Source organism: Heptranchias perlo, chromosome 5 (assembly GCF_035084215.1).
Source record: "Heptranchias perlo isolate sHepPer1 chromosome 5, sHepPer1.hap1, whole genome shotgun sequence".
In the NCBI taxonomy this organism is placed as follows: Eukaryota; Metazoa; Chordata; class Chondrichthyes; order Hexanchiformes; family Hexanchidae; genus Heptranchias; species Heptranchias perlo.
In genome coordinates this window covers 127,900,345-127,922,870 of record NC_090329.1, presented here as the reverse complement: position 1 = coordinate 127,922,870, position 22,526 = coordinate 127,900,345, and the positions used below count along the sequence as shown (strand labels likewise).

The 22,526-nt window shown below is 48.6% G+C and overlaps 1 protein-coding gene across 1 annotated transcript in view; it reads left to right on the top strand.

Annotated features, from left to right (window-relative positions):
* Window positions 1-22,526, top strand: part of parp1 (poly (ADP-ribose) polymerase 1) — a 108,835-nt gene that overhangs the window by 72,004 nt on the left and 14,305 nt on the right. Inside the window, exons 9-16 of the mRNA XM_067985189.1 lie at window positions 3,184-3,324; window positions 9,342-9,587; window positions 10,522-10,590; window positions 11,954-12,086; window positions 16,991-17,186; window positions 19,395-19,523; window positions 20,550-20,633; window positions 21,616-21,738. Coding sequence (XP_067841290.1) covers window positions 3,184-3,324; window positions 9,342-9,587; window positions 10,522-10,590; window positions 11,954-12,086; window positions 16,991-17,186; window positions 19,395-19,523; window positions 20,550-20,633; window positions 21,616-21,738 — 1,121 coding nt within the window. The remainder of the gene's footprint in view (window positions 1-3,183; window positions 3,325-9,341; window positions 9,588-10,521; window positions 10,591-11,953; window positions 12,087-16,990; window positions 17,187-19,394; window positions 19,524-20,549; window positions 20,634-21,615; window positions 21,739-22,526) is intronic.

Sequence of the window (22,526 nt, the reverse complement as noted above, 5' to 3'; positions counted from 1 at the left end):
TCACTGAAGCTCCTTCGTCCTTCTGGATGGGTTGGGGGGACACGGAGAGCTCGGGTCCAGATATTCGCAGCAAAACCGCAGATGCTCCAAAAAGAAATGGTCCTCGGAACTTTTCAGAGATGGAGCTGCAAAGTTGGGAAACGCCCGCCCGGCCTGAGAGTCCTGAATGAGGCCGGTGTCAGGTGACCTCGGGGTGAGGGGCCATTCTGCGCCTAAATTTCAACCGCGGCGATCCAGGAAATTTGTTCCGGCTGCTCTTTTGCACGTGTGGGAAGAGGCGGGGCTATGTTAATGAGCGGCCAAGGGTTCCGGGGAAGAGGCACAAACGATGGGCGTGAGTCAGGCGGGCCCAAATTTCCTCGATCTTCAGCACTGAGCATCGCCGCCACGCTGTGGTTTACCCCTTTGTTTCCGCACAAGTTTCCAGGAAATTCCAGGCCAGTCAGACCATTTAAAGGGGGGAATGGGTCGAGTTGGTGGGGTGAGTCCTGATTCGTTGTGTCCCTTCAAGAGAGCGAGCCGGGCCGGAGTGGGTTCCTGGCCGGGCCGGAGTGGGTTCCTGGCCGGGCCGGAGTGGGTTCCTGGCCGGGCCGGAGTGGGTTCCTGGCCGGGCCGGAGATTAGGAAGTATGGAAGATAGGTGAGATACTGAGTAACGTAGATCATGGTGTGTGAGTAATTTCAGACATGACTTGTGCTAAGTGTAGCATGATTGGGAGGAACTATGGGCCTACGGTTCCCAAAGCTCTCCACCTCATGTCTGGGTCTGTTGTAGACTCATCGATGGAGATTGACCAAGGTGGACCTTGGTCTGTTTGCATCCAGCAGTTCCTATGGTCAGTGTGATCTCCTGGACTCATCTTGAGGTGGAGTCAGAGAGGAAACTCCCCAATTATTTTCCCCTAAATTGGCGTTAGATTTTTCATTCTTTTTTGCCTCTCCTGAGAAATGACATGGCTGGCGACGTTGGGGCCACAAGAAATAGGAGCAGGAGTAGGCCATACGGCCCCTCGAGCCTGCTCCGCCATTCAGTAAAATTATGGCTAATCTTCGACCTCAACTCCACTTTCTGCCCTATCCACATATCCCTTAATTCCCTTAGAGTCGAAAAATCTATCAATCTCAGTCTTGAATATACTCAATAACTGAGCATCCACAGCCCTTTAGGGGAAGAGAATTCCAAAGATTCACAACCCTCTAAGTGAAGAAATTTTTCCTCATCTCAGTCCTAAATGACCGACCCCTTATATTGAGACTATGCCCCCTCGTTCTAGACTCTCCAGGCAGGAGAAACAGCCTCTCAGCATCTACCCTGTCAAGCCCTCTCAGAATTTTAGTCATTTCAATGAGATCACCTCTCATTCTTCTAAACTCCAGAGAATAGGCCCATTCTACTCAATCTTTCCTCATAGGTGAAAACCCTCTCATCCCAAAAATCAATCTAGTGAACCTTCATTGCACCCCCTCTAAGGCAAGTATATCTTTCCTTAGGTAAGGAGACCAAAACTGTACACAGTACTCCAGGTGTGGTCTTACCAGAGCTCTATATAATTGCAGCAAGACCTCCTTACTCTTATACTCCAACCCCCTTGCAATATAGGCTAACATACCCCTTGCCTTCCAAATTGCTTGCTGTACCTGCATGTTAACTTTTTGTGATTCGTGTACAAGGACACCCAAATCCCTCTGACTATCAACATTTTTTAGTCTCTCACCTTTTTAAAAAAAAAAGTAATTCTGCTTTTCCATTCTTCCTATCAAAGTGGATAATTTCACATTTCCCCACATTATACTCTATCTGCCACCTTCTTGCCCACTCATTTAATCTGTCTATATCCGTTTGCAGACTCTTTGTATCCTCGCAGCTTACTTTCCCACCTAGCTTTGTATCGTCAACAAACTTTGATACATTACATCCCTTCATCTAAGTCACTAATATCGATTGTAAATAGCTGAGGCCCAAACACTGGTCCTTGCGGCACCCCACTAGTTACAGCCTGCCAACCTGAAAATGACATGTTTATTCCTACTCTCTGTTTTCTGTCCGTTAACCAATCCTCAATCCATGTTAATATATTACCCCCAATCCCATGAGCCCTAATCTTGTGTAACAGCCTCTTGTGTGGCACCTTATCAAATGCCTTTTGAAAATCCAAATATACTACATCCACTGGTTCCCCCTTATCTACCCTGCTAGTTACACCCTCAAAAAACTCTAATAGATTTGTCAAACACAGTTTCCCTTTCATAAAACTGTGTTGACTGTGCCTAATCATATTATGATTTTCTAAGTGCCGTGTTACTACGTCCTTAATAATAGATTCTAGCATTTTCCCTGCGACTGATGTCAGACTAACTGGCCTGTAGTTCCCTCCTTTCTTGAATAACGGAGTTACATTTGCTACCTTCCAATCCACAGGATACTTTAGGCATCACAGCTCTGAAGGGCAGACTCGATGGACAAACTGGTCTTCTGTCCCTGTATGTTCGTATGATAGCTCTGGTAGAGTGGCTCTGAGATTGGAGTAGAAAGCTCCAGCGTGGAGCTCACTCTGGGATTGGAGTAGGTAGCTCCGGTGTGGTGCTTGCTCTGGGATTGGAATAGATAGCCTCAGCGTGGAGCTCGTTCTGGGATTGGAGTAGATAGCTCCAGCGTGGAGCTCACTCTGGGATTGGAGTAGGTAGCTCCAACGTGGTGCTTACCCTGGGATTGGAATAGATAGCTCCAGCGTGGGGCTCGCTCTGGGATTGGAATAGATAGCTCCAGCACGGAGTTCGCTCTGGGATTAGAGTAGATAGCTCCAGCGCGGAGCTCACTCTGGGATTAGATAGCTCCAGTGCGGAGCTCGCTCTGGACTGGACTAGAGTAGATAGCTCCAGTGTGGAACTCTGGAACGCTGGCTCACTTTATGTTTTGCCCTCCCTCACCCTTGAGGCCAATCATCGGGTCCACGTGGGCCTGAGGTCATCTTAACTAAGCAACAACTGTGAATCGAATCTGGGACTGTCCTGAGTCTGTGTGGCTCAGTCCTGCATGACCTGAGCAACCATTGGGAGCTCCTCGCTTCATAGTTGAGATGGTCCTTTGGTATCTGCTGTGGGAGTTGGGGGAGGGGGGGATTCTTTACGAGTCGTACGTGGTGTCACGCTTTACTTCTTTCTCACCCCCCCCCCCCCCCCCCAGGCAAACCTCTGTCGAACATGAAGATCCTCCTCCTGGGGAGACTCTCGAAGACCAAGGATGAGCTGAAGACCCTGGTGGAAGAGCTCGGAGGGAAGATCACCGGGACAGCCAATAAGGCCAAGCTGTGCATCAGTTCAAAAAGTACGGTGACGGCCAAGTCGTCTTTCCATCCGGCCACTGACTGCACGGGATGTTTTAAAACTATCAGCTGGATCTGTTGAACGGGTTAAATGTGAGATTTACTATGGTGCAGGATTTATATATATAATGATTGGGAAAATAGTGGTGGTGGAGAGGAGGTTCTGGGGTGCACTGGGTGAGCCCACTGGTGGTACACTTCTGGGCCTCAGGATCAAATCCATCCCAGACACAGGGGACTGAAAGTCGTCTGTCTGCCTCTGTCTCACTCTCTCTCTCTCTTTTTCTCCTTCTCTCACTCCCACAGCACAACTTGGCTGCTAATTCAGGACTAATTTGGCAAAAATCTCACTCAGAGTCCGCAGAATAATTAGTGCGGGAAGTTGTCACACTCGTAGTTTTGTGGGGGGGAGGGGGTGGGGAGCTCCACTGGGATTAGAGATGAGGCACATTGGTGGAATAGAGATTTACTGTAATCTAACCCGTGCTGTACCCATGAGGGTGTTTGATGGGATAGTGAAGAGGGAGCTTCACTCTATCTAACCCGTGCTGTACCTGCCCTGGGAGTGTTTGATGGGATAGTGAAGAGGGAGCTTCACTCTATCTAACCCGTGCTGTACCTGCCCTGGGAGTGTTTGATGGGACAGTGTAGAGGGAGCTTCACTCTGTATCTAACCCGTGCTGTACCTGTCCTGGGAGTGTTTGATGGGACAGTGTAGAGGGAGCTTCACTCTGTATCTAACCCGTGCTGTACCAGTCCTGGGAGTGTTTGATGGGACAGTATAGAGGGAGCTTCACTCTGTATCTAACCCATGCTGTACCCGTCTAGGAATGTTTGATGGGATAGTGTAGAGTGAGCTTCACTCTGTACCTGACCTGTGCTGTACGTGCCCAGGGAGTGTTTGATTGGACAGTGTAGAGAGAGCTTCACTCTGTATCTAACCTGTGCTGTACGTGCCCAGGGAGTGTTTGATGGGACAGTGTAGAGGGAGCTTCACTCTGTATCTAACTCATGCTGTATCTGTGCTGGGAGTGTTTGATGGGACAGTGTAGAGGGAGCTTCACTCTGTATCTAACTCATGCTGTATCTGTGCTGGGAGTGTTTGATGGGACAGTGTAGAGGGAGCTGTACTCTGTATCTAACCCATGCTGTACCTGATGTGGGAGTGTTTGATGGGACAGTGTAGAGGGAGCTTTACTCTGTATCTAACTCATGCTGTATCTGTCCTGGGAGTGTTTGATGGGACAGTGTAGAGGGAGCTTCACTCTGTATCTAACTCATGCTGTATCTGTGCTGGGAGTGTTTGATGGGACAGTGTAGAGGGAGCTGTACTCTGTATCTAACCCGTGCTGTATCTGTTCTGGGAGTGTTTGATGGGACAGTGTAGAGGGAGCTGTACTCTGTATCTAACCCATGCTGTACCTGATGTGGGAGTGTTTGATGGGACAGTGTAGAGGGAGCTTTACTCTGTATCTAACCCATGCTGTACCAGTCCTGGGAGTGTTTGATGGGACAGTGTAGAGGGAGCTGTACTCTGTATCTAACCCGTGCTGTACCAGTCCTGGGAGTGTTTGATGGGACAGTGTAGAGGGAGCTGTACTCTGTATCTAACCTGTGCTGTACCTGATGTGGGAGTGTTTGATGGGACAGTGTAGAGGGAGCTGTACTCTGTATCTAACCCGTGCTGTACCTGCCCTGGGAGTGTTTGATGGGACAGTGTAGAGGGAGCTTTACTCTGTATCTAACTCATGCTGTACCTGTCCTGGGAGTGTTTGATGGGACAGTGTAGAGGGAGCTGTACTCTGTATCTAACTCATGCTGTACCTGTCCTGGGAGTGTTTGATGGGACAATGTAGAGGGAGCTGTACTCTGTATCTAACCCATGCTGTACCTGTCCTGGGAGTGTTTGATGGGACAGTGTAGAGGGAGCTTTACTCTGTATCTAACTCATGCTGTACCAGTCCTGGGAGTGTTTGATGGGACAGTGTAGAGGGAGCTGTACTCTGTATCTAACTCATGCTGTACCTGTCCTGGGAGTGTTTGATGGGACAATGTAGAGGGAGCTGTACTCTGTATCTAACCCATGCTGTACCTGTCCTGGGAGTGTTTGATGGGACAGTGTAGAGGGAGCTTTACTCTGTATCTAACCCGTGCTGTACCAGTCCTGGGAGTGTTTGATGGGACAGTGTAGAGGGAGCTTTACTCTGTATCTAACCCGTGCTGTACCTGTCCTGGGAGTGTTTGATGGGACAATGTAGAGGGAGCTTTACTCTGTATCTAACCCGTACTGTACCAGTCCTGGGAGTGTTTGATGGGACAGTGTAGAGGGAGCTTTACTCTGTATCTAACCCATGCTGTACCTGTCCTGGGAGTGTTTGATGGGACAATGTAGAGGGAGCTGTACTCTGTATCTAACCCGTGCTGTACCAGTCCTGGGAGTGTTTGATGGGACAGTATAGAGGGAGCTTCACTCTGTATCTAACCCATGCTGTACCCGTCTAGGAATGTTTGATGGGATAGTGTAGAGTGAGCTTCACTCTGTACCTGACCTGTGCTGTATCTGTCCTGGGAGTGTTTGATGAGACAGTGTAGAGGGAGCTTTACTCTGTATCTAAACGTGCTGTATCTGTCCTGGGAGTGTTTGATGGGACAGTGTAGAGGGAGCTTTACTCTGTATCTAACCCGTGCTGTACCTGATGTGGGAGTGTTTGATGGGACAGTGTAGAGGGAGCTTTACTCTGTATCTAACCCATGCTGTACCAGTCCTGGGAGTGTTTGATGGGACAGTGTAGAGGGAGCTGTACTCTGTATCTAACCCGTGCTGTACCAGTCCTGGGAGTGTTTGATGGGACAGTGTAGAGGGAGCTGTACTCTGTATCTAACCTGTGCTGTACCTGATGTGGGAGTGTTTGATGGGACAGTGTAGAGGGAGCTGTACTCTGTATCTAACCCGTGCTGTACCTGATGTGGGAGTGTTTGATGGGACAGTGTAGAGGGAGCTGTACTCTGTATCTAACCCGTGCTGTACCTGCCCTGGGAGTGTTTGATGGGACAGTGTAGAGGGAGCTTTACTCTGTATCTAACTCATGCTGTACCAGTCCTGGGAGTGTTTGATGGGACAGTGTAGAGGGAGCTGTACTCTGTATCTAACTCATGCTGTACCTGTCCTGGGAGTGTTTGATGGGACAATGTAGAGGGAGCTGTACTCTGTATCTAACCCATGCTGTACCTGTCCTGGGAGTGTTTGATGGGACAGTGTAGAGGGAGCTTTACTCTGTATCTAACCCGTGCTGTACCAGTCCTGGGAGTGTTTGATGGGACAGTGTAGAGGGAGCTTTACTCTGTATCTAACCCGTGCTGTACCTGTCCTGGGAGTGTTTGATGGGACAATGTAGAGGGAGCTTTACTCTGTATCTAACCCGTACTGTACCAGTCCTGGGAGTGTTTGATGGGACAGTGTAGAGGGAGCTTTACTCTGTATCTAACCCATGCTGTACCTGTCCTGGGAGTGTTTGATGGGACAATGTAGAGGGAGCTTTACTCTGTATCTAACCCGTACTGTACCAGTCCTGGGAGTGTTTGATGGGACAATGTAGAGGGAGCTGTACTCTGTATCTAACCCATGCTGTACCTGTCCTGGGAGTGTTTGATGGGACAGTGTAGAGGGAGCTTTACTCTGTATCTAACCCATGCTGTACCTGTCCTGGGAGTGTTTGATGGGACAGTGTAGAGGGAGCTTTACTCTGTATCTAACCCGTGCTGTATCTGTCCTGGGAGTGTTTGATGAGACAGTGTAGAGGGAGCTTTACTCTGTATCTAAACGTGCTGTATCTGTCCTGGGAGTGTTTGATGGGACAGTGTAGAGGGAGCTTTACTCTGTATCTAACCCGTGCTGTACCTGTCCTGGGAGTGTTTGATGGGACAGTGTAGAGGGAGCTTTACTCTGTATCTAACCCGTGCTGTATCTGTCCTGGGAGTGTTTGATGAGACAGTGTAGAGGGAGCTTTACTCTGTATCTAAACGTGCTGTATCTGTCCTGGGAGTGTTTGATGAGACAGTGTAGAGGGAGCTTTACTCTGTATCTAAACGTGCTGTACCTGTCCTGGGAGTGTTTGAAGGGACAGTGTAGAGGGAGCTTCACTCTGTATCTAACCCGTGATGTACCTGTCCTGGGAGTGTTTGATGGGACAGTGTAGAGGGAGCTTCACTCTGTATCTAACCCGTGCTGTACCTGTCCTGGGAGTGTTTGATGGGACAGTGTAGAGGGAGCTTTACTCTGTAACTAACCCGTACTGTACCTGTCCTGGGAGTGTTTGATGGGACAGTGTAGAGGGAGCTGTACTCTGTATCTAACCCGTGCTGTACCTGCCCTGGGAGTGTTTGATGGGACAGTGTAGAGGGAGCTGTACTCTGTATCTAACCCGTACTGTACCTGTCCTGGGAGTGTTTGATGGGACAGTGTAGAGGGAGCTTCACTCTGTATCTAACTCATGCTGTATCTGTGCTGGGAGTGTTTGATGGGACAGTGTAGAGGGAGCTTTACTCTGTATCTAACCCGTACTGTACCAGTCCTGGGAGTGTTTGATGGGACAGTGTAGAGGGAGCTGTACTCTGTATCTAACCCGTACTGTACCTGTCCTGGGAGTGTTTGATGGGACAGTGTAGAGGGAGCTTCACTCTGTATCTAACTCATGCTGTATCTGTGCTGGGAGTGTTTGATGGGACAGTGTAGAGGGAGCTTTACTCTGTATCTAACCCGTACTGTACCAGTCCTGGGAGTGTTTGATGGGACAGTGTAGAGGAAGCTGTACTCTGTATCTAACCCGTGCTGTACCTGTCCTGGGAATGTTTGATGGGACAGTGTAGAGGGAGCTGTACTCTGTATCTAACCCATGCTGTACCTGTCCTGGGAGTGTTTGATGGGACAGTGTAGAGGGAGCTTTACTCTGGATCTAACCCGTGCTGTACCTGTCCTGGGAGTGTTTGATGGGACAGTGTAGAGGGAGCTGTACTCTGTATCTAACCCATGCTGTACCTGTCCTGGGAGTGTTTGATGGGACAGTGTAGAGGGAGATTTACTCTGTATCCTGTTTTTTTAAATTGTGTGTAATGCAAACATTTATTACCCGTCCCTTGGTCCCCCCGGTGGGCCTTCTCCTTGAACCTTTGCGGTCCTTGTTATGGTGTTGTCCATGGAGTACCTGACCCGAGGGCCTGTAACAGGTAAATGATCTATTCCCCACCACTTTAACGTCTCTTACCTCAATGAACACAAAATACTCTTCATTTTAAAAAAAACGCTGTATAATTTAAATTTATTTTGCAAGAGTTTTTGGATTTTTAATTTTTGCCTCGGAGAAAAAATACAGATCCTTGGGCCTTGTGTGGCTCAGTGCCACATTTGGTAGTGCATCTTCCAGGTGGAACAGACTCGAGGGGCTGAATGGCGTACTCCTGATCCTGCGTACCCGCTGGTCTTGGAGGGAGTGCGTTGTAGATTTACTAGAATGATACCTGGACTCCCAAGGGTTAAATTACGAGGTGAGATTACACAAACTAGGTTTGTATTCCCTGGAATTTAGATGATTAAGGGGCGATTTGATCGAAGTTTTCAAGATATTAAGGGGAACTGATAGGATAGATAGAGAGAAACTATTTCCGCTGATTGGGGTGTCTAGGACTAGGGGACATAGCCTAAAAATTAGAGCCAGGACTTTAAGGAGTGAAGTTAGGAAACACTTCTACACACAAAGGGTGGTAGAAATTTGGAACTCTCTTCTGCAAAGGACAGTTGACGCTAGCTCAATTAATTTTAAATCTGAGATTGATAGAGTTTTGTTAACCAAAGGTGTTAAGGGATATGGGACTACGGTGGGTATATGGAGTTAGGTCACAGATCAGCCATGATCCGATTGAATGGCCGAACAGGCCCGAGGGGCTGAATGGCCTACTCCTGTCCTCCTTTTGTTTTTTTTTTCTCCGAACCATTCTGACTGGCTCATGGCGACTTTCCCCACAGAGGAGGTGGACAAAATGACCAAGAAGATGGTCGAGGTGAAGGAGGCCAACGTCAGGGTGGTCGGTGAGGACCTCCTCACCAATCTCCAGTCGGGAAAGGGTCTTCGGGAGCTGCTGTCGACCCACGGGATCTCGCCCTGGGGAGCGGATATCGCCGCTGAGGTCGTCTCTGAGCCACCCGTGGCTGGGAAATCCACCGGGAACAAGGCCGCGAAAAACTCCAGCAGCAAGGTCAAGCAGGTGGAAGGTAACGGAGGGTCGCTCGACTAAAGATGAGTGAGCCTGGACTGTGATAAATAAAAAGACGTACGTTTCTATCGTGCCTTTCTCAACCTCAGGACGTCCCAACGCGCTTTACAGCCAATGAAGTAATTTTGAAGTGTAGTCACTGTTGAATTGTAGGAAACGTGGCAGCCAATTTGCGCACAGCAAGGTCCCACAAATGACCAGATAATCTGTTTTAGTGATGTATTAAGGGCTATGGATCAAAGGCGGGTAAATGAAGTTGAGGTACAGATCAGCCATGGTCTAATTGAATGGTGGAACAGGCTCGAGAGGCTGAATGGCCTACTCCTGTTCCTATGTTGTTGGTTGAGGGATGAATATTGGCCAGGACACTGGGAGAACTCCCCTGTTCTTTTTCGAATAGCGTCATGGGATCTTTTACATCCACCTGAACAGGTAGATGGGGCCTCGGTTTAACGTCTCATCTGAAAGACGGTGCCTCTGACAGTGCAGCACTCCCTCAGTACTGGCACGGGAGTATTAACCTGGATTAAGTGCTCAAGTCTCTGGAGTGGGACTTGAACCCACAATCTTCTGACTCGGAGGCAAGAAGTGCTATCCGCTGAGCCACAGCTGACAACCAGGACAACTCACAAGCTTGTTAATTAATTCATGGGATGTGGGCGCTGCTGGCAAGGCTGGCATTTATTGCCCATCCCTAGTTGCCCTTGAGAAGGTTGTGGTGAGCCACCGCCGCCTTGAACTGCTGCAGTCCGTGTGGTGAAGGTTCTCCCACAGTGCTGCTTTGTTAGCAGTTTGAGGGGTTTGCTAGGCCACTTCAGGGGGCAGTTAAGAGTCAACCACCTTGTTAGAAAACATTCTTCGGTTTCCTGCTGAGAATTGGTAAATGTGCACAGTATCACCATGACACTCAACCAGCTTCAATTCTCTTACAGGCTCCAGCAAGTCGGAAAAGAAGATGAAATTGACGGTTAAAGGAGGAGGTGCCGTGGACCCCGACTCCGGTACGTGGAGCCCCAGTACAAGCAGCAGCTGCAGATGTTTACATAAGAATGTAGGAGGTAGACGGAAAAAGGCCGAGGTCCATCTAGTTCACCTTCTACCACCATGGTAGTCACATGTTCCAACAATAATGGAGTTGTTGACTGATCTCAGCAATCAATCTCCATCAATTAGCCTACAACAGACCCAGACATGAGGTGAGGAAAATCCCCAGTGATGGAGAGCTCTGGGAACCAGAGGTCCAAAGTCACCCGTTCCTCCCGAGCCCCTACACTTACCATATGTTGTGTCCCAAATTATTCACATACGTATCGCAAAATGTGGTGGCATTAGAAAGACTAAAGCAAGACGACTTTTTTTAAATTCAGTCTTGGGATATGGACGTCGCTGGCAACGCCGGCATTTATTGCCTATCCCCAGTCACCATGAGAAAGTGGTGAAGGTTCTCCCACAGTGCTGTTAGGAAGGAAGCTCCAGGATTTTGACCCAGCAACGATGAAGGAACGGCGATATATTTCCAAGTTGGGATGATGTGTGACTTGGAGGGGAACGTGCAGGTGGTGTTGTTCCCATGTACCTGCTGCTCTTGTCTAGGTGGTAGAGGTCGAGGGTTTGGGAGGTGCTGTCGAAGAATCCTTGGCGAGTTGCTGCAGTGCATCCTATGGATGGTACACACTGCAGCCAGTGGTGAAGGGAGTGAATGTTTAGGGTGGTGGATGGGGTGCCAATCAAGCGGGCTGCTTTGTCCTGGATGGTGTCGAGCTTCTTGAGTGTTGTTGGAGCTGCACTCATCCAGGCAAGTGGAGAGTATTCCATCACACTCCTGACTTGTGCCTTGTAGATGGTGGAAAGGCTTTGGGGAGTCAGGAGGTGAGTCACTCGCCACAGAATACCCAGCCTCTGACCTGCTCTTGTAGCCACAGTATTTATATGGCTGGTCCAGTTAAGTTTCTGGTCAATGGTGACCCCCAGGATGTTGATGGTGGGGGATTCGGTGATGTAAGGCAGTTGAATATCAATGGTAGGTGACCCTCTCGTTGGACACTCTCTCAATGGAGACGGTCAATGCCTTTCACTTTTGTGGCACAAGATAGCATTAAGACAGAAAGAACTTGCATTTATATAGCGCCTTTTACAACCTCAGGACGTCCCAAAGTGGCACTTGAACTCACAACCTGCTGACTCAGAGGCAAGAGCTCAACCCACTGAGCCACAGTTGACACCTAAAGACACAAGGTCGGGGTGGGGGAGGGGGGTGTCAAGGCAACCCAGGGATATCAGAAGGAGTTAAACCAGCTCCGGAATGGGAGGGGTGGAGGGAGAATTGTGAAGGGGAGAAACCCGATCTGATTTTACACATTTCAGGACTGGAGGACTCGGCTCACGTCTTCGAGCAGAGCGGAAGAATCCTGAGCGCCACACTGGGGTTGGTGGACATCACCCGCGGCACAAACTCTTACTACAAGCTACAGCTCCTGGAGGACGACAACAAGAAGAGGTTGGTGGCAGGGAGCGGCTATCAGCTCTGGCCCAAGTACCCGATGGTGCGGCCCTCCATAACTGGGGTGGGGGGTGGTTATTGTGACAGAGGCTGTCCCTGGGCGCCTCTGTTCAGAGCCCGGAATCGATCGTTCCCGCTGTCCCAAGCCAGCCTTCCGTTCGAGAATGGTGAGGTTGTTAACCAAGCTCATGCTGACCACCTAACTTTCCTTCCCGGCCCCCCCTCTTAACTGATATTGTTAACGGTTCCCTCTCCTCAGGTACTGTCACCCTCCCCCTCAAATCTGCCATCATCACCCCCCCCCCCCCCCCCTCAAAAAAAAAAACCCACCCTTGACCCCTCAGTCCTTGCAATCTACTGCCCCATCTCCAACCTCCCTCTACTGCACTACCCTCATCAATCCTCCTTGTCACTTCATAGAATCATAGAAGTTTACAACATGGAAACAGGCCCTTCGGCCCAACATGTCCATGTCGCCCAGTTTATACCACTAAGCTAGTCCCAATTGCCTGCTCTTGGCCCATATCCCTCTATACCCATCTTACCCATGTAACTGTCCAAATGCTTTTTAAAAGACAAAATTGTACCCGCCTCTACTACTGCCTCTGGCAGCTCGTTCCAGACACTCACCACCCTTTGAGTGAAAAAATTGCCCCTCTGGACCCTTTTGTATCTCTCCCCTCTCACCTTAAATCTATGCCCCCTCGTTATAGACTCCCCTACCTTTGGGAAAAGATTTTGACTATCTACCTTATCTATGCCCCTCATTATTTTATAGACTTCTATAAGATCACCCCTTAACCTCCTACTCTCCAGGGAAAAAAGTCACAGTCTATCTAACCTCTCCCTATAAGTCAAACCATCAAGTCCTGGTAGCATCCTAGTAAATCTTTTCTGCACTCTTTCTAGTTTAATAATATCCTTTCTATAATAGGGTGACCAGAACTGTACACAGTATTCCAAGTGTGGCCTTACTAATGTCTTGTACAACTTCAACAAGACATCCCAACTCCTGTATTCATTGTTCTGACCAATGAAACCAAGCATGCCGAATGCCTTCTTCACCACCCTATCCACCTGTGACTCCACTTTCAAGGAGCTATGAACCTGTACTCCTAGATCTCTTTGTTCTATAACTCTCCCCAACGCCCTACCATTAACGGAGTAGGTCCTGGCCCGATTCGATCTAGCAAAATGCATCACCTCACATTTATCTAAATTAAACTCCATCTGCCATTCATCGGCCCACTGGCCCAATTTATCAAGATCCCGTTGCAATCCTAGATAACCTTCTTCACTGTCCACAATGCCACCAATCTTGGTGTCATCTGCAAACTTACTAACCTCAAAGAATTCAATCAGATTTGTAAGGCATGATCTTCCCTGAACAAATCCATGCTGTCTATCCCTGATTAAACCATGCCTTTCCAAGTGACAGATTATCCTGTCTCCCAGTATTGATTCTAATAGTTTGTCCACCACCGAGGTAAGACTGACCGGCCTATAATTGTTCGGCCTTTCCCTCGTACCCTTTTTAAACAATGGTAATACGTTTGCAGTCTTCCAGTCCTCCGGTACCTCCCCTGTATCTAGTGAGGACTGGAAAATGATCCTCAGAGCATCCGCTATTTCCTCCCTGGCTTCCTTCAATAGCCCAGGAAACAATCCATCCGGCCCTGGTGACTTATCAACTTTCAGGAATTCCAGTCCCTCTAGTACTTCCTCTCTCGTTATGTTTACCTTATCCAATATTTCACACCTCTCCTCTTTAACTACTACGTCCGGATCATCCCTATCCTTTGTGAATACGGAGACAAAATATTCATTTAAAACCCTACCCACATCCTCTGCTTCTACACACAAGTTGCCCTTATCATCCCTGATAGGTCCCACCTTTTCCTTAGCTATCCTCTTGTTCTTAATGTACTGATAAAACATCTTTAGTTTTTCTTTAATCTTACTAGCTAATATTTTATAATTCCCTCTCTTTGCTTTCCTTATTTCCGTGCTGGCTTTCCTTTATTAATCCACACTTGTCCAAGTGACTATTAATTCTGTCCCGGATTATCGTTTCTAAAAGTTTCCCCACCACCGTGGTTAAACTGACTGGCCTGTAGTTGCTGGGTTTATCCTTACACCCTTTTTTGAACAAGGGTGTAACATTTGCAATTCTCCAGTCCCCTGGTACCAGCTCCATATCTAAGGATGTTTGGAAGATTATGGCCAGCACCTCTGCAATTTCCACCCTTACTTCCCTCAGCAACCGAGGATGCATCCCATCCGGACCGGGTGATTTATCTACTTTAAGTACAACCAGCCTTTCTAGTACCTCATCTTTATCAATTTTTAGCCCATCCAGTATCTCAGCTACCTCTTCTTTTACTCTAATTTTGGCAGCATCTTCTTCCTTGGTAAAGACAGATGCAAAGTACTCATTTAGTACCTCGGCCATCCCCTCTGCCTCCATGAGTAGGTATCCTTTTTGGTCCCTACGGCCCCACCCCTCCTCTTACTACCCATTTATTGTTTACATGCCTATAGAAGACTTCTGGATTTCCTTTTATGTTGGCCGCCAGTCTATTCTCATATATTCCCTCTTTGCCCCTCTTATTTCCTTTTTCACTTCTCCTCTGTACTTTCTATATTCGGCCTGGTTCTCAGTTGTATTATCAACCTGACAGCTGTCATACACCCACCTTTTTCTGCTCCATCTTACTCTCTATCTCTTTCGTCATCCAGGGAGCTCTGGCTTTGGTTGCCCTACCTTTCCCCCTTGTGGGAATGTACCTAGACTGTACCCGAACCATCTCCTCTTTAAAGGCCGCCCGTTGTTTGATTACAGTTTTGCCTGCCAATCTTTGACTCCAATTTACCCGGGCCAGATCCGTTCACAACCCACTGAAATTGGCCCTCCTCCAATTAAGTATTTTTACTCTAGATTGCTCCTTGTCCTTTTCCATAACTAATCTAAACTTTATGATACTATGATCACTGATCTCTAAATGTTCCCCCACTGACACTTGCTCCACTTGACCCAACTCATTCCCCAGAACCAGATCCAGCAATGCCTCTTCCCTCGTTGGACCGGAAACATACTGATCAAGAAAGTTCTCCTGATCACACTTCAGAAATTCCTCCCCATCTTTGTCCTTTACACTACAACTATCCTAATATAGACTGGGATAGTAAAAGTCCCCCATTATCACTACTCTATAGTTCTTGCTCCTCTCTGTAATTTCCCTACAAATTTGCTCCTCTGTATCCTTCCCACTAGTTGGTGGCCTATAGAATACACCCAGTAGTGTAATGGCACCTCTATTGTTTCTTAACTCTAACCAAATAGATTCTGTCCTTGACCACTCGAGGACATCCTCTCTCTCCACCACTGCAATATTCTCCTTAATCAATACTGCCCCTCCTTTTTATCCTTCCCAATCTTTCCTGAACACCTTATATCCAGGAATATTTCGTACCCAATCCTGTCCTTTTTTGAGCCAGGTCTCTGTTATCGCCACGACATCATATTCCCATGTGGCTATTTGCGCCTGCAGCTCACCAACCTTGTTTACTGTGCCTCGTGGTTACCTGGTGATGGGACATCCTATCCAAGCCCACCCTGTTCTCAACCAAACTCTTGCACAAGAGCCACGGGCTGCCCGTCAGGCACGGGAGCCCTGGCTGATCTTCTCTCCATATCCCAGAGAGCTCTATGTGTAGGGCCATGCTTGAGCTCCTCGCTGTAGGTACAGTTTTGTGGCCCAAGCCCTGGGCATGTCTCTGTCTCTGTCTCTGTCTCAGTCTCACACACGCACTGTCTCTCTATTGCTTGCGTGGAGCGTAAACACGATACGGGCTGGTTGGACTGAGCAGCCGGTTTCCGTGTTTCTCTAACTGCCCCCCATATTGTTCTCCTCACCCAGGCGTGGGAGTTGAGAGCCTCCATTTTTTTGCACTGCCTTAGGGGTGAACACTAAAGTTGGTAAATCCCATCTTTAAATTACCTCCCGAGCCCCCCCACCGCCCACCATGGCTTAGTGAGTAGCTGAGCCAGATAGATTAGGAAGGTCCCACGTTTGATCCCCAGTCCACTCTGAGTTAGTTGATCTCGCTGCAGTTAGACTCAGCACCCCTTGTTCAGGGAAGGGGAATTCAGTCAAGGGGAGGATGGGTCTTGCTGCATGTATGGAGACCGAATCAAGCTTGACCGTGATGTCTCCCTTAGTCAAATAGCTCAGTGACCCTTGCTGGATGACAGTTTCTGGGGTGGGGGGTGTCCAGTATCCAGTGAACCAGAGCCTTTCAAAAAATCAGCATCTCGTTGGAGAGAGAAGGAAATTATTGGGTAGCGATAAAATGGCCGCAGACATGCTGCTGGGGGTCTCGACTAAAGGGAGGTGCCATTGGATTTGCCTTTTCCCTTTCCTCCTGATCCTTCCTTGGTTCACCTCCGTTGGCTCAGATTCTTCCTGCGATGAGTTCACTCTTTTTCTGGTTACCATGCCGATGCCTCGCCCCGGTGGGTGTTCTTCATGAGCCATCCTCGATGCCGATGCGTTTGGGGGCTGTTCGACCGTGGGAGAGCGGGGCAGGAGGCGGGCAGTTGGATACGGAACCACGGCGGGTGGATGGAGTTGAGAGATGGCTCGGTCGTGATCTGATTGAATGGCGGAACAGGCTGAATGGTCCACTACTGTATAGTGGTCGACCCGCCGGAGAACGCCCAGGGCCTGTGGAACTGGATCCCGGCAACGTCTCTTCAGGGGGATGAGGTTGGGGGCAGTGACGGGGAGAAAATTGTACGGGGAAACGGTGGAGGAGAAATGGACGGCTCTTGATATGAATGCTTCATTGAGCCATTGCTCTTAAACGAGGTAACCGAGCTTCTCTCTCTCCTCCCGCAGGTACTGGGTGTTCAGGTCCTGGGGCCGAGTGGGGACAACCATTGGCGGCAACAAGCTGGAGAAGATGCCGTCCAAAGACGAAGCCGTGGATCACTTCCTGGGCCTTTACGAAGAGAAGACGGGCAACGCCTGGCATTCGAAGAACTTCACCAAATACCCCAACAAGTTCTACCCCCTGGAGATAGACTATGGACAGGTGGGTTCCATTCCTCAAACTGTGGAGACTCCCTCCCCCTCCTCCTCCAATTTGTCCCATTTCTCGGGGAGGGAGGGGATGGGGTGGGGGGGAGGGGAGAGTCATTATGTATTTGGCCCAGGTGATCATTCCTTCTGCGTGAGGTACGGGTATTAAGGGTTACGGAACATGGCGGGTAGATGGAGTTAAGATACAGATCAGCCATGATCAAAATGAATGGCGGAACAGGCTCGAGGGGCTGAATGGCCTCCTGTTCCGATATTCCTGTGTATTGTGCGACTACCAGGGTGGTAGAAGATGAACTGGATGAACCTTGGTCTTTTTCCGTCTACCGATTCCTATTTTCCTATACACCTGTAGCTGGGGCTCCCCATACCGGAGTCGGGATCCACGGCACCTCATCCTCTAACCGTCAACTTCATCTTCTTTTACCGATTTGTCCGAGGGGTCCAGACATTGAGGCTATTCACCCATGTGTGGCATTGTGGCCAAATCTGCCACGTGCTCTTGCCCAGAGCAGTGGCGGTGCTCTGAGTCGGGAGGCCGTGGGTCCGGGCCCCGCACCGGTGACCGTACCGAGAACGCAGCCCTGCCGCAGGCGCTGGACTTTAGCCGAGACGTTACACCCAGGCCCTGTTCAGGTGGTGCTGGCAGACTTCTAAAGATGCCACTGCGTGAATTGAAGCAGAGGAGTTTACAGGTACTGCACTTTTTTTTCACCCCCCCACCCCACCCCACCTGGCCGGGCAGCCGTAAACATTCAGGAGGGCAGTGGCCTCCCATCTCGAGTGATAGCGCCCCGCGGGAAGTACATAAGAACATAAGAAATAGGAGCAGGAGCAGGCCAATCGGCCCCTCGAGCCTGCTCCGCCATTCAATAAGATCATGGCTGATCTGATCCTAACCTCAAATCTAAATTCATGTCCAATTTCCTGCCCGCTCCCCGTAACCCCTAATTCCCTTTACTTCTAGGAAACTGTCTATTTCTGTTTTAAATTTATTTAATGATGTAGCTTCCACAGCTTCCTGGGGCAGCAAATTCCACAGACCTACTACCCTCTGAGTGAAGAAGTTTCTCCTCATCTCAGTTTTGAAAGAGCAGCCCCTTATTCTAAGATTATGCCCCCTAGTTCTAGTTTCACCCATCCTTGGGAACATCCTTACTGCATCCACCCGATCAAGCCCCTTCACAATCTTATATGTTTCAATAAGATCGCCTCTCATTCTTCTGAACTCCAATGAGTAGAGTCCCAATCTACTCAACCTCTCCTGTAGACTGCGGCTGGAGATCTTTGCGCGGACGGTCGACGATTCCCTCGCAGGGCTCCTCCGACACGTCTTGGTACTGCCCGCGCTGCCTGTACACACTCTCGGGGGTTGTGGGGGGGTGCTGTCGAGTGGGCTGCAGTGTCCTGGCATGGTGCCCCTCTCTCGCAACCTCTTGCCTCTGCTGCCCCTCTTCCCTGATGATGCAGAACAGAGGTACGCCCATTGGGGAAGCCATTGCAGCTGCTTATTCTCTCCCTGGAGGGCGGGGGTCCGAGAAATCTCAGCTTCAGGAGACTGACAGCACTTTGGTTCAGTTTACTGCAGGTCTATGTGACAAAAATAATCCACAAAGTCACTGGTTAGTAATCGGAATCTGATTTTTTTTTCCCCCCTCCCAGAGTGCTGGGGTCGATTCTAGTGTCCCTATACTAAGGGTAAGATGCTCAGGAGGAACAGGTGACTTTGGACCGATGGTTCCAAAAACTCCATCACTGGGGGTTTTTCTCTCCTCATATCTGGGTCTATTGCAAAAGAAAGATCGATCTTGCATTTCTATAGCTCCTTTCACCACGTCAGGATGTCCCAAAACGCTTTACAGCCAATGAAGTACTCTTGAAGTGTAGTCACTGTTGTAATGTGGGAAACACGGCAGTCAATTTGAACACAGCAAGATCCCACAAACAGCGATGTGATAATGACCAGACAACCTGTTTTGGTGGTGTTGGTTGAGGGATAAATATTGGCCAGGACACCGGGGAGAACTCCCCTGCTCTTGTTCGAATAATGCCATGGGACCTTTTACGTCCAGCTGAGAGGGAAGACGAGGCCTCGGTTTAACGTCTCATCCGAAAGACGACTAATTGACCGGGTGGGGGTGGCTCGTCTGATAATTGCACCGACAGTAGCTGATGTTTCTCCTCTCAATCCCTCCCCGCAAAGGACGAAGAAGCTGTGAAGAAGCTGACAGCCAGCACAGGCACCAAATCCAAGCTGGAGAAGGCCGTGCAGGAACTCATCAAGGTCATCTTCGACGTGGAGAGCATGAAGAAAGCCATGGTGGAGTTTGAGGTACAAGGTGGGGGGACAGCGAGTGGGAGGGGCCGTCGAGGGGTCGGGCGCTTGGGCGAGGAGCCTTGGGGTGTCAAGTTCTTTAATGAAGTGGTGGGGGGGGAATCTAAAGACTTTTACAGGGTTTTAACTTGGTGTGATTTGACATGTATTCGAAGTAAAAGTGTTTCATACAGGTAGTAAATATATTTGGAGCTGTAAACCTCAATAGATTTTTTAGTCTTAAAAAAATTTCCTCTGGTAGGTGGGGGGTGGGGGGGGCATTTTTTTCATTATTTCAAAGGATCTTACAGCACAGGAGTCGTCCATTTGGCCCAACGTGCTGGCTCCTTGGAACAGCTATCCAATTAGTCCCACTTCTGAAGTACCAGCAGATCTGCCCTCACACTCGGTTGGAGGGTATACTGTTTTATAAGGATTATTGTGTCATACCATGAGATATCAATATTAAGAACCAGTGTGCACATATTTCCTGTCCACAAGCTTCACTTTCTGTTGATACAGTTTTTGGTCACGCTTTTTTTATATCAATATTTTATGTTGAAACTAGCTACGTGCATTTAGAATGGGAATTCCCTCTAAACGGGGCCACTGGGTGGCGGTGTAGCTCCGTCATATCCGCTGACAGTGGCAGGAGCAACACCACAGGAGGATGCCAAGTATCGTGTATTATTCTGCCGTTAGCTGTGTGTCTCTGCAAGGTGTCATAGTTGAACCTTCCTGGGTCAGTTAAAGGCTCATTGCTCTTTTGCAGATCCTCGGGATAATTAGGGATGTGACTGGGAAGTTAATTAGAAGGTGTTGTTGGGGAAGTCGCTCAGTCGGTTCAAAATGAGGGACTTTGTTTTTTTTTTAAAAAGTGGCAAAAGCTTGTGTGCAGAGAAGTGTGACACTTGGCGTGTGACGGAAGCATCTCAAAATATATGTATATAAGTATATAGTTGTACCAGAAGGACTGTAACACTTGTCTCTCTGGGTCCGTCTGACATTTAGTGCAGTCATTCGCTGTGTTTTCTTTCCCAACAGATTGATCTTCAGAAGATGCCGCTGGGCAAACTGAGCAAGAGACAGATCCAGAGCGCGTACTCCATTCTTAATGAGGTTCAGCAGGTAGGGCTGCAGTTTTCAATGAGTTCCAACCTATTCCATACGGTAGCCTAGTGGTTATGGTACTGGGGTAGCAACCCAGAGGTCGTGAGTTCAAATCCCACCACGGTAAATTGTGAAAGTGAATTCCAAAAATCCTGATAGTTTGTGGTACCAGAATTGACCGTGACCAGAAGCTATCAGAATGTCTGTGCGGCTCGGTATTACACCGGGCGGTGCTCCTCCCTGGTCTGTGCGGCTCAGTATTACACCGGGCGGTGCTCCTCCCTGGTCTGTGCGGCTCAGTATTACACCGGGCGGTGCTCCTCCCTGGTCTGTGCGGCTCAGTATTACACCGGGCGGTGCTCCTCCCTGGTCTGTGCGGCTCAGTATTACACCGGGCAGTGCATTTACCTACTGTGCCATCAGGAGAACCCAAAGATTCCCTAACTAACAGCACCATTACTACAAATACTGCAGCAGTTCAAGAAGGCTCACCAACACCTTCTCAGGGCAACTAGGGATGGACAATAAATGCTGGCCTTACCAGTGATGCCCACATCCAGAGAATGAATAAAAATAAAAGCGGTTACACCACCATTCCTGGCTAGAATGGAGATGATTGGGTAATTTCCCCCATCAATCGTGACTGGGATTGATTTTACGTTCATAATTTGTATTATGTAAACTAACCTCCAATCACTGCATCTTACTGGAGAAATAATCCTGCTTTTATCAGGAGATGTTGCTGTAGTGCGCAGAGACTCTTTAAATAGACTCAGAGTCTATTTTACAACCAACAGAGTCCCTCCCTGCCTCCAACTCATTGGCTGTCACAGTGGTCTCACTCTGAAAAATAAAATATATAAAAGATGGGAGTTTATTCCTTTTCAGTACTTTTTTAAAATTTTAGTGAATAAATTTTGATGTGGTAGATGAATTTAGCGGCATGCTCCTTTCTATGAAAGATGCATGAAAGCCAAACGACTGTCATTTGTTGTATCAGGTTGTTGCTAACAGTGGCACGGAATCTCAGATATTGGACCTGTCTAATCGGTTCTACACGCTCATACCACATGACTTTGGAATGAAGAAACCGCCACTCTTGAATAATGAAGAATACATCCAGGTAACCATGGCGATTGATAGAGGTGTTCAAAATTATGAGGGGTTTTGATAGAGTAAATAAGGAGAAACTGTTTCCAGTGGCAGAAGGGTTGGTAACCAGAGGACACAGATTTAAGATAATTGGCAAAAGAACCAAAGGGGTGAGATGAGAAGCTTTTTTACGTAGTGAGTTGTTATGATCTGGAATGCCCTGCCTGAAAGGGCGGGGGAAGCAGATTCAATAGTAACTTTCAAAAGGGAATTGGATAAATACTTGAAGGGGAAAAAATTTACAGGGCAAAGGGGAGTGGGACTAATTGGATAGCTCTTTCAGAGAGTCAGCACAGGTAGGATGGGCTGAATGGCCTCCTCCGCTGTAAGATTTTTTGATGCGCTCAGGTATTTTAATGCTGGTCAAGGTAAGGGATGTTGGTGCTGGGCAGTGGGAGACTTTCCTATCTCGAGTACTGGGTGTGTGCCTCAATAATGCCCCCTCTACTGTCCCTCAAGAATAAGGATGGCTGTAGCTTGTTACGTGTACCTGCGTTGTAAACTTATTACAAAGACAGTGTGTTTCTAATTTTGCTACACGTCACAACCAGAGTAGCTCCCCGACAGTGCTCCCCTCCCTGTCCATGTGCCTTAATTACAATCTTGGAAGAGGGCTCCTTACTACATTTTCTCATCCTCGGTGGCCCCATCTGACTCAGACTGCCAATTTATTGCTAAACTAAGGGATGTTTGTTTTTTTTTGCGACATGGCTTCACGCACTAGACAGCCGCAAACTCAAATCAAATTAGCCCATCACA